Source organism: Silurus aristotelis (assembly GCF_946808225.1).
Source record: "Silurus aristotelis genome assembly, chromosome: 23".
Taxonomy (NCBI): domain Eukaryota; kingdom Metazoa; phylum Chordata; class Actinopteri; order Siluriformes; family Siluridae; genus Silurus; species Silurus aristotelis.
In genome coordinates this window covers 17,332,985-17,346,628 of record NC_139596.1, presented here as the reverse complement: position 1 = coordinate 17,346,628, position 13,644 = coordinate 17,332,985, and the positions used below count along the sequence as shown (strand labels likewise).

Here is a 13,644-nt window from a genome sequence, read left to right as displayed (position 1 = left end):
TCAGAAAGAACATACAAATCTTTATAATCAGGTGTCCACAAACTTTTGCAAATGGTGTATCTCTCTCTCTCTCTCTCTCTCTCTCTCTCTCTCTCTCTCTCTCTCTCTCTCTCTCTCTGGGTGTCTGTCTGTTTCTCTCTGTCCACCCCCCCTCTTTCTTTGTATCACTACATCTTTGCCTCTTGTCTCAGTCTCTCTCTCTCTCGGTGTCTGTCTCTCTCTCTCTCTCTCTCGCTCTCTCTCGGTGTCTGTCTCTCTCTCTCTCTCTCTCTCTCTCTCGGTGTCTTTTGTCTGTATCTCTTATTCTCACTCTCTCTTTCTGTCTCTCTCTCTCGGTGTATGTGTCTCACTGTCTATACCCCCTGTCTGTCTGTCTGTGTCTCTCTCTCTCTCTCTTTCTCTCCCCCCCTCTCTCTAATCTGTGTGTGTTTGGCCTCTGCATGTAGCCTAGTGAGGTCCTGGCATGTCTTCTCAGGGGAAAGGAAAAAAAAATGAAGAAAGAAAAGCGATGGGGGTAAATGTTTCTAACCACATGTGAGGAAATTCTAAAGCGGGAAAGTATGCCTTTATCTCCGAATAAACGCAGGAGGCAACATGAAATTACACAGGGCTTTCAGGAGACTTAATGACTTTAATTATAGCGCAGCGGAGAGAGAGAAGGAAAGACGCAAGTGGGGGAGAGGGAACACTGCTCACACAGACGAAGAGAAATTTAAAAAAATGAAGGAGGGAGAGAAGGGCTTTAATCGACGCATTTCAAGTCGAGATCTGGATCATTTTTCACTATTTTTTTCCCTCTGCGGTTTAACAGAAGCCGACTTTACTCGACTCTAATGTGAGCAGGTAACAAGTAGGCCATGCCCACAACTCAACACCCAATCATAATCAGTGTGCCAAAGCTTTCAATATACTTTATTCATTGCATGTTTAATGAATATTCATACATTTGTATGGTAGGTGGAGCTTTGAAAAAAACATGGGTATGAAGTGCTGACACTGGAGACTCCTTCCAACAATCTTCACCACATCAACGACACAAATTATTAACAGTCCACCACACAAACTCTTTATGATCTACTTAGAACAATCGTGACTCAAACTGCATTCATAGCTTCTGCGATTTAAAAGTGAACCTTAACCAATCATAACAAAGAATTTTAAATGGCTTGAAATACACAAACAATTTGAGGAAAGTTTTTGTTTTTCCCCACTGAAATATTTTAATAATCTGAATTTAATTTGACTAGCGCATCATAACATTATGTCGCTCTTATGAACATCCCATTCCACATTTAGTCCCCATTTGCTGTTATAATAAGCTTCATCCTTCTGGAAAGATGTTCCACTAGATTTTGTGGAGATTCATTCAGCTACAATGGTGTTAATAAAGTCAGATACTGATGTACAGTAGGTGAGGTGAGGAGGCCTGGGGTGCAGTCAGCGTTCACATTTATCTCAAAGGGTTGAGGGTCAGAGCTCTATAGCGGCAGATCTTCCACTCCAACCCATGTAAAGCAGATCTTCATGGAGGTGCATCAGGTTCGGGTCTCCTAGTTCGAGTGAAGGAAAAATTTCATCTTTGTGAAAAGTTTGTGGAAAAACCACATATAGTTCAAATACGGCTTAAAGACCAGATACGGCACGCAGAACCACGTCAGTCTGATCACTGAAAAATTGTGCTTTCATTTTAGGATGTTCATTCTCCAACCAAGAGAGGGCGCTAGTTTCTGCTGGTCACCGTAGTACTTAGAACATAGTAGGATATACTTGCTATTAAGAACGTTCACCAAAATGAGTAAAGAGAAGAATTCATGGTGAAAACCAGGCCAAGATGGGAAACAGATGATCTTTTTACCAAGTTTTGCTTGGAAATGAAATCGGTATTTTAGATTTTAATTTAACTCGACATTCAACCACTGCTCACAAAGAAAAATCTGAAAGTTACACCAGTGATGCAGATCTGTTTTCATCTCCGACTTAAAAAGTAAAATAATCCGGCCCCCTGGTACGAAGGAGAATAAAAGCTGGCCCTCGTCACTGTAAAAGTTTCCCGTCCCGGCTTTAAAAGTCGGTTGGGTATCGGGTGTCCCAATACTTTTAACCACACAGTGTATATATTAAGTATCTATATAAAAACGTGTCTGATGTGATGCGTGTGCACGTGCGTCGAACAGGAAATAGTTGTCTGTGTGGCACTGAGGGTCATTGTTTTGTTTTTGTTTTTTTTGTTTTTTTCCTCTTGTTAGTAGTTTTTTGGCCGTTGTTTTGACTCGTTTTTCGCGCCGCTGTTTGCTCAGTGTTCAGTCTTCGAAGCGTTTTAGTGGAGAGCCTGGGGCATGAGCATTACACACTCTTTAGAGTGTGTGGTGGGGTGGGACACCTGCATTAGGAGGTGTGTGTGCGTGCATGTGCACCGTGGCCTTTAACTTGCCGTAAGGAACAGTTTTATTTGTCGTGAGGCAAGTTCCTACTCGGCCCAGCATGCCTCAATCAAGAACTCTGTCTCTCTCTCCCTCTGTCTCTATTTTCACCCTCTCTGTGTCTCTCTCTCTCGGTCTCCCCTCTTCTGACTCCTTTGGTCTCTCTCTGTCTCCCTTTGTCTCTCTCCTCTTCTCTCCCCCTTTGTCTCCTTTGGTCTCTCTTTGTCACCCTCTGTGTCTCCCCTTGTCACCCCCCCCCCCCCCCCAACATTCTTTCCCTCCCCATTCTCTCCCTCTCAGTCCCTGGATGTTTCCATCTGTTTCTCTCCTTCCCTCTGTCTATTTGTCTTTCTCTGTCTCATTCTGTATTCATTTTTTTCCTAGGTCTCTCTCTCTCTCCTTTTCTTATCTCTTTCTTGTAGATCAGTAAAAGATTAACTGAGATTTCTAGCTTTTAAACGATCCAAACCCCATCACAGGCGAGGAGTTCGAACCCCCTGTGTGAATCCATCTATGCTGGAGCAGGACCCCCGAGCATGAACACACTTATGTGTACATATGTCACATTGAACAGTGATTGATGGCCTGTTTGTACACTTGAAAGCTTTGCTGTGTCCATATTTGCAGGTAAAACCACAGGAGAGAAATGTTTCTCTGTTGTGTCTTTGACACGATTTGTGTGGAGTTGGGGGTCTGCAGCGTTTTACACCACGGACCAGTTTCTTTTAGAAATGATGTTTACTGCTGATCGGCTGGTGGGGTGTGTGTGTGTGTGTGTGTGTGTGTGTGTGTGTGTGTGTGTGTGTGTGTGTGTGTGTGTGTGTGTGTGTGTTTTAGATATAAATAGATGGATGGATGGATAGGAAAACCCCAACACACACACACTTGTCTATATCTATCTATCTGTCTGTCTGTCTGTCTGTCTGTCTGTCTGTCTGTCTGTCTGTCTGTCTCTCTCTCCCTTTGTCTAAACACCAGTGCTCTTTTCCTGCAACACCAGCTCTTTCTCTACTTCACATTTGTTAATAACAGCATTATTTCATCTAAAGACCAACCAAAAAAAAAAAAAATGTCCTCCTTTTACCATTAAACATTGTTTCCCACACACACACACACACACACACACACTCACTACTACTTTGATCCAGTGGGAGATTAAATTGGGAACAGTGGTATCATGTTGTGTGTGTTTAGTTTGAGGACGGCGGTGTTTGGATGGCAAGTGTTTATTAAACATGGTATATTCCATACGATGTGAAGTGTGTGTGTAAATCCTTTGATATAAATGTTATAATTGATGTTATGCAAGTTGCTGTAGGTTGATAACAACTACACTTTGTGTAATCCTGATTACTTCCCCTGAGCGCTTCTGTTATACTGAACTTCCTGTCCTCTCATCCTCGCTTCCTTTTGCCAGTATTGAGGTGAGAGTTGATGGAGGAATGCCAGCAAGTGAGAGATCAAACGCTGTGTGTGTGTGTGTGTGTGTGTGTGTGTGTGTGCGTGCACTGTTTGCTTTCTCGTGTCCTTTTGATCTTTCGTTCCCATACTGGTATCACCGAATCTTTCCACACACATGTCCCATGGGTGCCGTCTCTTTTCACGATCACGGAAACAAGTTGAAAGTAGTTGAGGTACAAATTCATAGCTAGTGGAGCTTTTATTGTTTAGATTTCTCTCTTTTTCCACCCATCATTCCTCAAAAACCAAACACAAAGTGTATCTAAAGCTTTAGATTTTGTCCACTGGCTGTTGTGTGTACGGCAGGCACCTTTTTTCCACACTTACAACATCCATCATCTTCACACTCCCCAACAATATCCATCGGGACAACCTACATTATCTGCTGCATATACCTGGAGCAACCATTTCCATCACCCCAACTGACCATCTCCATTATGCCAACCAACAAGCTCCATCACACCAACCAACAAGCTCCATCACACCAACCAACAAGCTCCATCACACCAACCAACAAGCTCCATCACACCAACCAACAAGCTCCATCACACCAACCAACAAGCTCCATCACACCAACCAACAAGCTCCATCACACCAACCAACAAGCTCCATCACACCAACCAACAAGCTCCATCACACCAACCAACATTCTATATAACATACGCCCACAACAAGAAGCTTTTATCGACATTACAGTAATATATGACGCAGCACACAGTGAAACGAGACAACGTTCCTCCAGAACCCTGGTGCGAGACAACGTTCCTCCAGAACCCTGGTGCTATTTCACATAGTATAGAGCTACATAACAGAACACAGAGCTGAGGACTAAAGTGTCCTCGCAACAAAGTGCAAACAGACAACACCAGACAGTGTAGGAAAGATACACAAAAACACAAAAGAGAACTGTAAACAAAGGTACTTGTAAACAGACACACAGTTGTGCAAAATAGCAACAGCAGCAGTAGAGTAGATGTGCAAAACAGGATGTAAACAGTTGTAGTATCATATGGGTGGTGCTGAAGATATGGATTTGTGACACAGTTGAGTTTTGTAGCAGTTCAGTAACACACTTTTGTGTGTGTGTGTGTGAGTTCAGTTGTGCGTGTTGCTCCATCACTGTTACACACATCACCAACCAACAATCTCTACTACATGCACCCACAACAGCGATCTCAATCATACCAACCAACCATCTCCATCACAATCACCATTGTTTTATTACCCTACCCTACCATCCATCTTCTCCATCACGCCAACTATCCATCTCTATCAGAATCACTATCATTCTGTTACATGCTCTACCAGCAGACATTTGCATCTCAATCACACCAACGATCTTTTAATTTTTTTTACCCAGACTGTAACACAGAATGCAGAAGAGGCTGCAATGCAAAGATAGCTAAAGAGTGACCTCTAGTGGCTAAGAGAAGAAGAGACAGATGGCTGAATAATTGAAGGCTGTTGCTGTCTGTATTGGAAGTGTGTTAGATCTTTGTGCAGTTCATCACGTGATGAACGGTTTTTTGACTGACAGTGGCACAGAGTTAATTTCTCGTTCCTGTTACGCAGGCGAAGAGGGCGGTGCAGAGAGGAGCTACAGCCGTGATCTTCGACGTGTCCGAAAATCCAGACGCCATTGACCAGGTGAGTCAGGAATCTGTCTCTTCTTCTCTTCCTTTCTCAGTATCGTTTTTTTCCCTGTTTGTACACTACTACAGTACTGCCCACACTTTCAAATAATAAAATAACTCCCTAAATACATCTGTAGAATAGGAGAAAATATAATAAGCAAAATGTTAAGTACTTATATTGGGACACTACATGTTTCCACCTGTATGTGGTTTTTCCCAAAACTCTTGGAGACCTGCAATTGTATAGGAAACCTTCAGATGTTTTAGCATCACATTTTTTTTCTCACTCCTGCTAGGTCCTCTTCATCATTTCCTCTTCCTTCATCTTTTTATTTTCCATTCCCATTATTTCTCCTTTCTCCCTTAATCTCTCTCATCTCATCTCATGGTTTCTCTTCTTCTCTCTAAGTTTCTCAGTGTCTCAGTGAACATCAAAATTCTCTCCCTAACTGATACCCTTTCTCTGATTTTGGTGTCCAGCTGAACCAGTTTTCCGAGGACCCCCTGAAGAGGCCGGTGGTCTATGTTAAAGGAGCTGATGCTGTTAAACTGATGAACATCGTAAATAAACAGAAAGTGGCACGAGCCCGAATCCAGCATCGCCCTCCGAGGGTGAGAACCTGCAATTACCATCGCTTAAATAATCTTTATATAAATAAGTTTATTCAAATTATAATCATATATTTTAAGCGCTAAACCAAATTTTTTTATATTTGGTCAGGATCATTATCTATGAATCGGTCACTATTGTTCCAGATCACATTCTCAAATTCATTCAATCAAATGACTTGAACAGATTCACACTCACTGGAACAGGATCTGATCCGGATTAAAATCAGATTCTTCATTAATTTGATTCAAATAGTTTCTTAGACTAATTTTGTGTGACTTTATCAGAATCACATCCATCAGAAGTTAAACCAATTAATTACCAATCTGTCCGAATCGGTTTATTAAAATCGAAGAAAAAGTATTAAATTCCCAATTATTTTATTTTATAAATGTATTTATTATATTATAATCACCCTGTTAGAATCACTTTCCCAATCCAAATCTGATCTTTATATATATTTTTTTTGAGTATTCAAATCACTTTATCAGAATTGGAACCACTTTGTCAGTACAGGAACCACAAGAACCTTTATCAGAGATGGAACTCCGGGACCCCCTTGAACAGAAATGTTGACTCTTTATATATTTTTAGAATTGTATTATCAAACCATTGTATTAAAATCACTATCACAATAGGAATTTGCAGAACAGGATCCCCAGAAACCCCTTCAACAGAACTGGATCCACTTTATCAAAACAGGAACCCCATGTATCAGAGAGGGAACCTCTTTAGTTATAGTCTTAGTTTAGTTATAAACCACACCATTCACCTTGACTGTTGATTTGTGTAAAGCTGCTTTGAGACAATGTCTGTTGTGAAAAGCGCAATAGAAATAAACTTGACTTGACTTGATAGTCTAATCACTTTGTCAGAAGAGGAAACACAGGAACACCTCAAAAGCAGGACACTGGGCTATATCTAAAGTGGTTCCAGTCCTGATAAACAATCACATTGCTAGAGCAGGAACCACATTTATCAGAGAGGAAACCTGTTTAGTCATAGTCTAATCACTTTGTCAGTACCAGGAACCCTTTTCCTCATAGCCGAACCACTTCATCAGAACAGGAACCCCTTTCTCAGAACATGGACCACTTTAGGCATCGCCTAATTACTTTGTCAGAGCAAGAACCCCATCAATCTGAACCGGTACCTTCTTCTTTAGAACAGGAACTCCTGTTTTAGAGTAGGAACCACTTTAGTTGTAGTCCAATAACTTTGTCAGAAGAGGAAACACAGGAACACCTCAAAAGCAGGACACTGTTTATCAGGACAGGACCGATCACATTGCCAGAGCAGGAACCCCGTTTTTCAGAGCAGGAACTGCTTTACCAGAACAGGGACCACTTTATCAGCTTCTCAGTTACTTGAAAGCAAACTGCTGTCCGAAGTAAATCACAGTTTCAGAATAACTTTGAGATTTGTGTTTATTTGATATAAATCACTGTATCTAATATTTAATACACAGTGTTTAATGTCTTCAACGTAACACAGGATTCGGTCAGTAAACTGTCACATTGCTTGCAGCCCACCGAGTACTTCGACATGGGGATTTTCCTGGCATTCTTTGTGGTGGTGTCTCTGGTGTGCCTCATCCTCCTCATCAAAATCAAACTGAAGCAGAGACGCAGCCAGGTACCGTCTATGTTACCGACAAACGCATTGGCCCACGTTTCGCACTTCACTTTCGCAGAGCAAAAATCCAACCGTGTTTTGTCTTCCGATCCAGAGCTCTATGAACAGGATGGCCATTCAGGCTCTGGAGAAAATGGAGACCCGGAAGTTTAAGGCAAAGGTTAAAGGTCAGCGCGAGAGCAGCTGCGCTGCGTTGGAATCTCTGAGCAGCAGCTCAACGTCAGACTGCGCCATCTGTCTTGAGAAGTACATGGACGGAGAGGTGAAGGTTTTTATGTATGCAGGACTATAAGGGAGTCACATTTTGCCTTCTCACAGGTTCCTCTGTGCTGAAGAGGGCAGAGCTTGATGGGCTTTTATTTATATATATGATTTAAAAAACAGCTGTCAAAAATTGCTTCCAATAATTTGTATTTATAATGTCATTGATTTATTCATTTAAATGAGTAGGGGAAAAAATCTGACAAATCGGTCGACCTCTCCATATAAAATTAATCCAGCTGGAGATTATTAAACACCTTGTCTAATTACATATTATCTTCTCGCCCACTACAGGAACTGAGGGTGATCCCTTGTGCGCATCGTTTCCATAAGAAGTGTGTGGATCCTTGGCTATTGCAGCATCACACTTGTCCACACTGCAGGCATAATATCATTGGTAAACCTTTAAACTTAAACCATGTACCTGTTTGTACTTTTTTTATTTTTTTTTTTGTGTGTATACAAATATTAACTTTTGTTTTCCCACAGAGCAAAAGAAAGGAAACCCTGGACCCGTTTGCATGGACCCAGGGAACCCGGGGCTCCACAGTCGACAGCCAAGGGTAGTTCTTCCTGTTCATTACCCAGGGAGAGTGCACCGAGCCGGGCAAGTGACTGCGTTTCCAACTCGGACTACCATTGATCCTCATGGGAACCCCATTACTGTGTTAACAGTGGACCAACATCCAGATCAGAACCTTTACCCTGCGCAGTCTAATTTTATTCGGAGTTACCACGGGATGAACCCTCACCACTGCACCTTAGAGCATCGAGCACTTCCTTACCCCCAACCACATGCGTTTAAGCGCCCCAAATTTCCTCGCAACTTCTCTCGTGCTGCTTGTTTCTCGCAGTATGAGACCATGTATCAACACTACTACTTCCAAGGCTTGACATTTCCCCAGCAGGAAGCTCAGCCCCTTAGTGCACCCCACAAGGGCCACACTCGGTCCTTCCAACCTGGACTTCTGTACCCTACTTTGGTGCACATGGCGGCACCTTCCTCTTCACGACTAGTGGACTCCGGAAGTGCTTCAGGGCTCGGATGTTATCATGGACATCCTGGACGATCTGTATGTAGTGGTTATCTCGCGGATTGTCCTGGCAGTGATAGCAGCAGCAGTAGCAGCAGTTCAGGCCGATGCCATTGCTCTTCCAGCGATTCAATGTTGGACTGCACGGAAGTGAGCAACCAGGGCGTTTATGGAAGCTGCTCTACTTTTCGAAGTTCTCTGAGCAGCGACTACGATCCGTACGTCTATCGGAGCAAAAGTCCCTGCCGTGGAGCGGCTGGAGAATCCGGTTCAGGATTCCCAGTGACTTCATCAATTAACGACGAGGTATTGGCTCCTGTTTCAGGGGGTCCAGACTGCATTCTGCCTCCTGTTGGACCCTGCTACAATTCGGGGGACCAGCTATCGAATTGTAGCATTGAGCCGAACTGTAGTAGCCACTCATCACTGGAAACCAGGGAAATCACTAGCACTACCTCTCCCACAGCTTTAGAGGGAACTGTGGAGCATTGCGGGGAACAAGGGGCAGCATGCAGCTGCTGCTTTGAGGTTCCTCCTCTCAATGTGGAGCGCAAAGGTCAGGAAGGAGCAGACGGGTTAGGACACTGCCGGCGAGGCATCGAGCCTCAAAACGTGTCCGTTGCTTCTGCACAGACATTTTACGCTGCTAGCAACGAACTGATGTCACCTGCTGAGCATGTCAGCTACGAAGGACTGCCTTGCTGCTTTTACACGGAAATGAAAATCCACAGAGGAAGCGTCGGACGTTACGCTGAGGATTATTCGGTAAACGTACACTATGCCCAAACGGACAGCGACGGCGGCTGCTCAGGGCAAGGATGCTGCGAACTCGCTCAGCGGATTCCCATAATCCCCGAGGACACGGACTGCGAATTGGGCCTCGTTGCCGAGCCTCAGACAAACCTTCTGACCGGACAGAGTAGGATTTCCTTAGACACTAATCAAGGGTTTTTCACCTCAGGACAATGCAGAGGTCAAACATATCAACAGCAACAGGACAAGGAAGCACGAGCGCTGTTTTCGTCTCAGTTTAAAATGAGCAAATCTACAACCGAGGGCTCCGGCTTGTAAGGAGGGGGCATGAGGGAGGACTAGAGCGGTCTCACGCTGACAAAGTTGATGAGAATTTGCACGTATTACAAATTGAGAATGGATTACTTTTGAGATGGGATGGAGTTTTATGGTAGATACAACAGTGCTTTAGTGCCATGTTTAAAATAGATATATATATATATATATATGTATATAAAACGTGAATAAAATCGTAGCAGTACGAGATTAAAGTAGCAAAAATTTGAGAAAAATCACAGAATTTCGAGAAACGTTTTGCAGTTTTGAATAGAATGGGTGTGGAGAAGTTGGGTAAATTCTACTTTAGGATGGGATTTAGCAGTAAAATTCTTTCTTTTGGCGCATCAGCACAGATTTATAATTAATAAACCGACAAGCGGCTCTGTAGGAAACAGTGGTGACCAGTGGTGGACTCCAAAGATGATGGATGATGGTTATGAGGATGATGATGATCAAAGAAATTGACCCTGAAGAAGTTAACCAACGTGTTGTGACACATAGATTGACACATGATACGATTTTATTCTCGTAAGCGTAGATTTTTTAACGTGGCACTAAAACGCAGTTGTACATCGAAGTGTTTCCTCCATAAAATTTCATCTCGCAAAGTCATGAAGTGTACTTCTGAAATGGAAATGATTTTTCTTTTTTCCGGTTTTGAAAGTGTCTCTTTTTGTTAGTTCTTTCGTTCGCTCTTCATTCCTGTGGCTTTCAGAATCCTAGCCACTTCGACTAACAGCCTAAAAAAGAAAACACACACCACATGCGACATGAGGGGTTTTAATTCCAAACCACGACCGTGTTTCGAAATTTTGAGGTACATTCAGATTACAAGTACGTCGCATTTTTGAACCGTCTTTCCATAATTATGGATAAAAAGCAAACCAAAACCGAACATTTCAGAGGGACCTGGGTGCAGACTGTCTACCACGTCCTCCCATCTCACCTAGTCCTCTCCTTTTATCCCTCCCTCCCTCTCTCCCTCTCTCTCTCTCTCTCTCTCTCTCTCTCTCAGGGTCACTGCCTCATTAGTATAGAAACAGACCAAGATATTAATACACTTATTTGAAAATGATCTATAAACAGGAGACTACTGAGCCGTCTGTACTACACACCAAAGCTTAACTAGTCTCCTTCTAGCAGTTCAACAGTTCACCCCTTACAGTTAGACAGAAAAGGCCAAAGTATAACGATTTAAGACACAAATGCAGTTTTCTGTGGGTTTTTAAATTTTTTTATAAAAACCTTGAATTTATTATAAAATAACGTCACAATCTCGGTCACACCCCTCCAAGCCTTTTTTTTTTTAAACAGAATATATGCTTAATTGTTTCTATGAAATGTACCCATACGGCTTTCACAGGCGGTCGTGCTGTAACACACACACACACACACACACACACACACACACACACACACACAGTGTAATCTTGCCTTCAGTAGATTTCTGTACTGCAAATGAATATAGCATTTTTTTGGGGTACTTGAGTCACTATTTAATTTTGTATTGTCTGTAGCACTTAAGAAGATTGTATAAAAGGACATATGTACAAATATTAATATTTTGTAAATATTTCTTTTTTTTTTTAAAGATATAATTATTTTCTCCATCATTTTCATTCTGCGGACATTAAGCAGGCTCGAGCAAACGCCGTGTATATTTCTCTATCTGTATAGCAGCACATTTCATAAATGGAAATATGTTCTCTGAATATTTATTGACTAATATATTTATCTGGAAGCCATGTCTTATGTTCAGAGTATCTGAAGAAGTTCTTGTTTTTGTTTGCTTTGGAGATCACTAATATGAAAACGTTGTATATATATGGTAATTAATTGCACACAAGATGATTAAATATCCTATGACCAAAAACTGCTTTTACGATTTTTAGTACTTTAGTTTTTGTTTTTTTTTTAACAAAGTGTACAAAGATTTGGAGAAAAATTATATGGTTTTATTCAACTGACGACTTGTTTCTTTGTGTGCTTTTTATTGTGTATTCATATTGAAAAATCTTCCTTTACAGGCTGACTGACCAAAAGTAAGTGCACTATCGTTAGGGGGCGCCACAGTGGCTCATCCGTCTCCATACCCCTCTGTCCTCTACATCTGCCTCTTTCAAACCAACTACCTGTTTGTCTTCTCTCACCACGTCCATAAACCTCCTCCTTGGTCTTCCTCTTTTCCTTCTTCCTGGTGTCTCCATCCTCAGCATTCTCCTACTGATATACCCCATGTCCCTCCTCTGCACATGTCCAAACCATCTCATTCTCACCTCCCTCACCTGGTCTCCTAAACGTCCTACATGTGCTGTCCCTCTAATAAACTAATTTCTAATCCTGTCCATCGTCGTCACTCCCAACAAACATCTCAACATCTTCAGCTCTGCTACCTCCGGCTCCACCTCCTGTCTTTTACTCAATGCCACTGTATCTAATCCATACAACATCGCAGGTATCACCACAGTCTTATAATCTTTCCCTTTTACTCTCACAGATACTCTTCTATCACAAATCACTCCTGCTATCACTCTTCTCCACCCACTCCACCCTGCCTGCACTCTTTTCTTCACTTCTCTAACACACTCTCCATTACTTTGCACTGTTGACCTCAGGTACCTGAACTCCTCCACCTCTTCTCCCTGCAACCGCATCACTCCACTGCCCTCCCTCTCATTCACACACGTACTGTCTTACTCCTACTGACTTTCAGTCCCCTTCTCTTCAGTGTGTACCTCCAAATCTCCAGGTTCTTCTCCACCTGCTCCCTACTCTCACCACAAATCACAATATCATCCGCAAACATCATAGTCCAGGGAGACTCCTGTCTGACCTCGTCCTTCAACCTGTCTATCACCACTGCAAACAGGAAAGGGCTCAGAGCCGATCCTTGATGCAGTTGAACCTCCAGCTATTGTCATACCTACTGCACTCCAACTGCTCTAATAGGAACCTCATTATACTACACAGTGTTAATACTAACTGAGCTACAATATATCATACTAAATATCACCTTTGGATTACAATGGGACAGAACTAAGAACACCACTGTATAAGGCTGAACCTCCATTCCATGTGAATTTGGGGAAGATCTGAGAATGGCAAAAATTTTCACCCCAGAATAAAAACCACAAAGGCTTGCTTTTTTTATTTTTAGACCAAAAATGTGACATTCTCAGATCTTCCCCGAATTCACATGTCATGGAGGTAAAAACAATTACAGGGGTGCGCTTAGTTTTTTTCTTCGCAAGTCAAGTGGAGATTCAGTGGTCTGTGGAGAGGAAGCTAACTATACTACACAGTGCTATTACTAACTGATTCTCTGTACACTACAATGTCAGCTTTGCAGCATGCTGGAGCAAAACTAAGTGCACCTCCATATTATTTTTGACCTCACTAACGTACAGTATGAATTTGGAAAAGATCTGAGATCGTCAACTTTTCTGTCCAAAATAAAAACAGAAAAAAAAAAGTTTTTTTCCTCCTGAAATTCGAGATATAGTTTGAAATAATGTAGC

At 42.3% G+C, this 13,644-nt stretch overlaps 1 protein-coding gene across 1 annotated transcript in view; it reads left to right on the top strand.

Moving 5' to 3' along the window:
* The window catches only part of znrf3 (zinc and ring finger 3), a 64,595-nt gene extending 52,502 nt beyond the window's left edge, over nt 1-12,093 (top strand). Inside the window, exons 3-8 of the mRNA XM_083527337.1 lie at nt 5,454-5,528; nt 5,996-6,127; nt 7,653-7,760; nt 7,855-8,022; nt 8,316-8,418; nt 8,511-12,093. Coding sequence (XP_083383463.1) covers nt 5,454-5,528; nt 5,996-6,127; nt 7,653-7,760; nt 7,855-8,022; nt 8,316-8,418; nt 8,511-10,126 — 2,202 coding nt within the window. The 3' untranslated portion in view covers nt 10,127-12,093. The remainder of the gene's footprint in view (nt 1-5,453; nt 5,529-5,995; nt 6,128-7,652; nt 7,761-7,854; nt 8,023-8,315; nt 8,419-8,510) is intronic.
* Nucleotides 12,094-13,644: the final 1,551 nt, after the last annotated feature.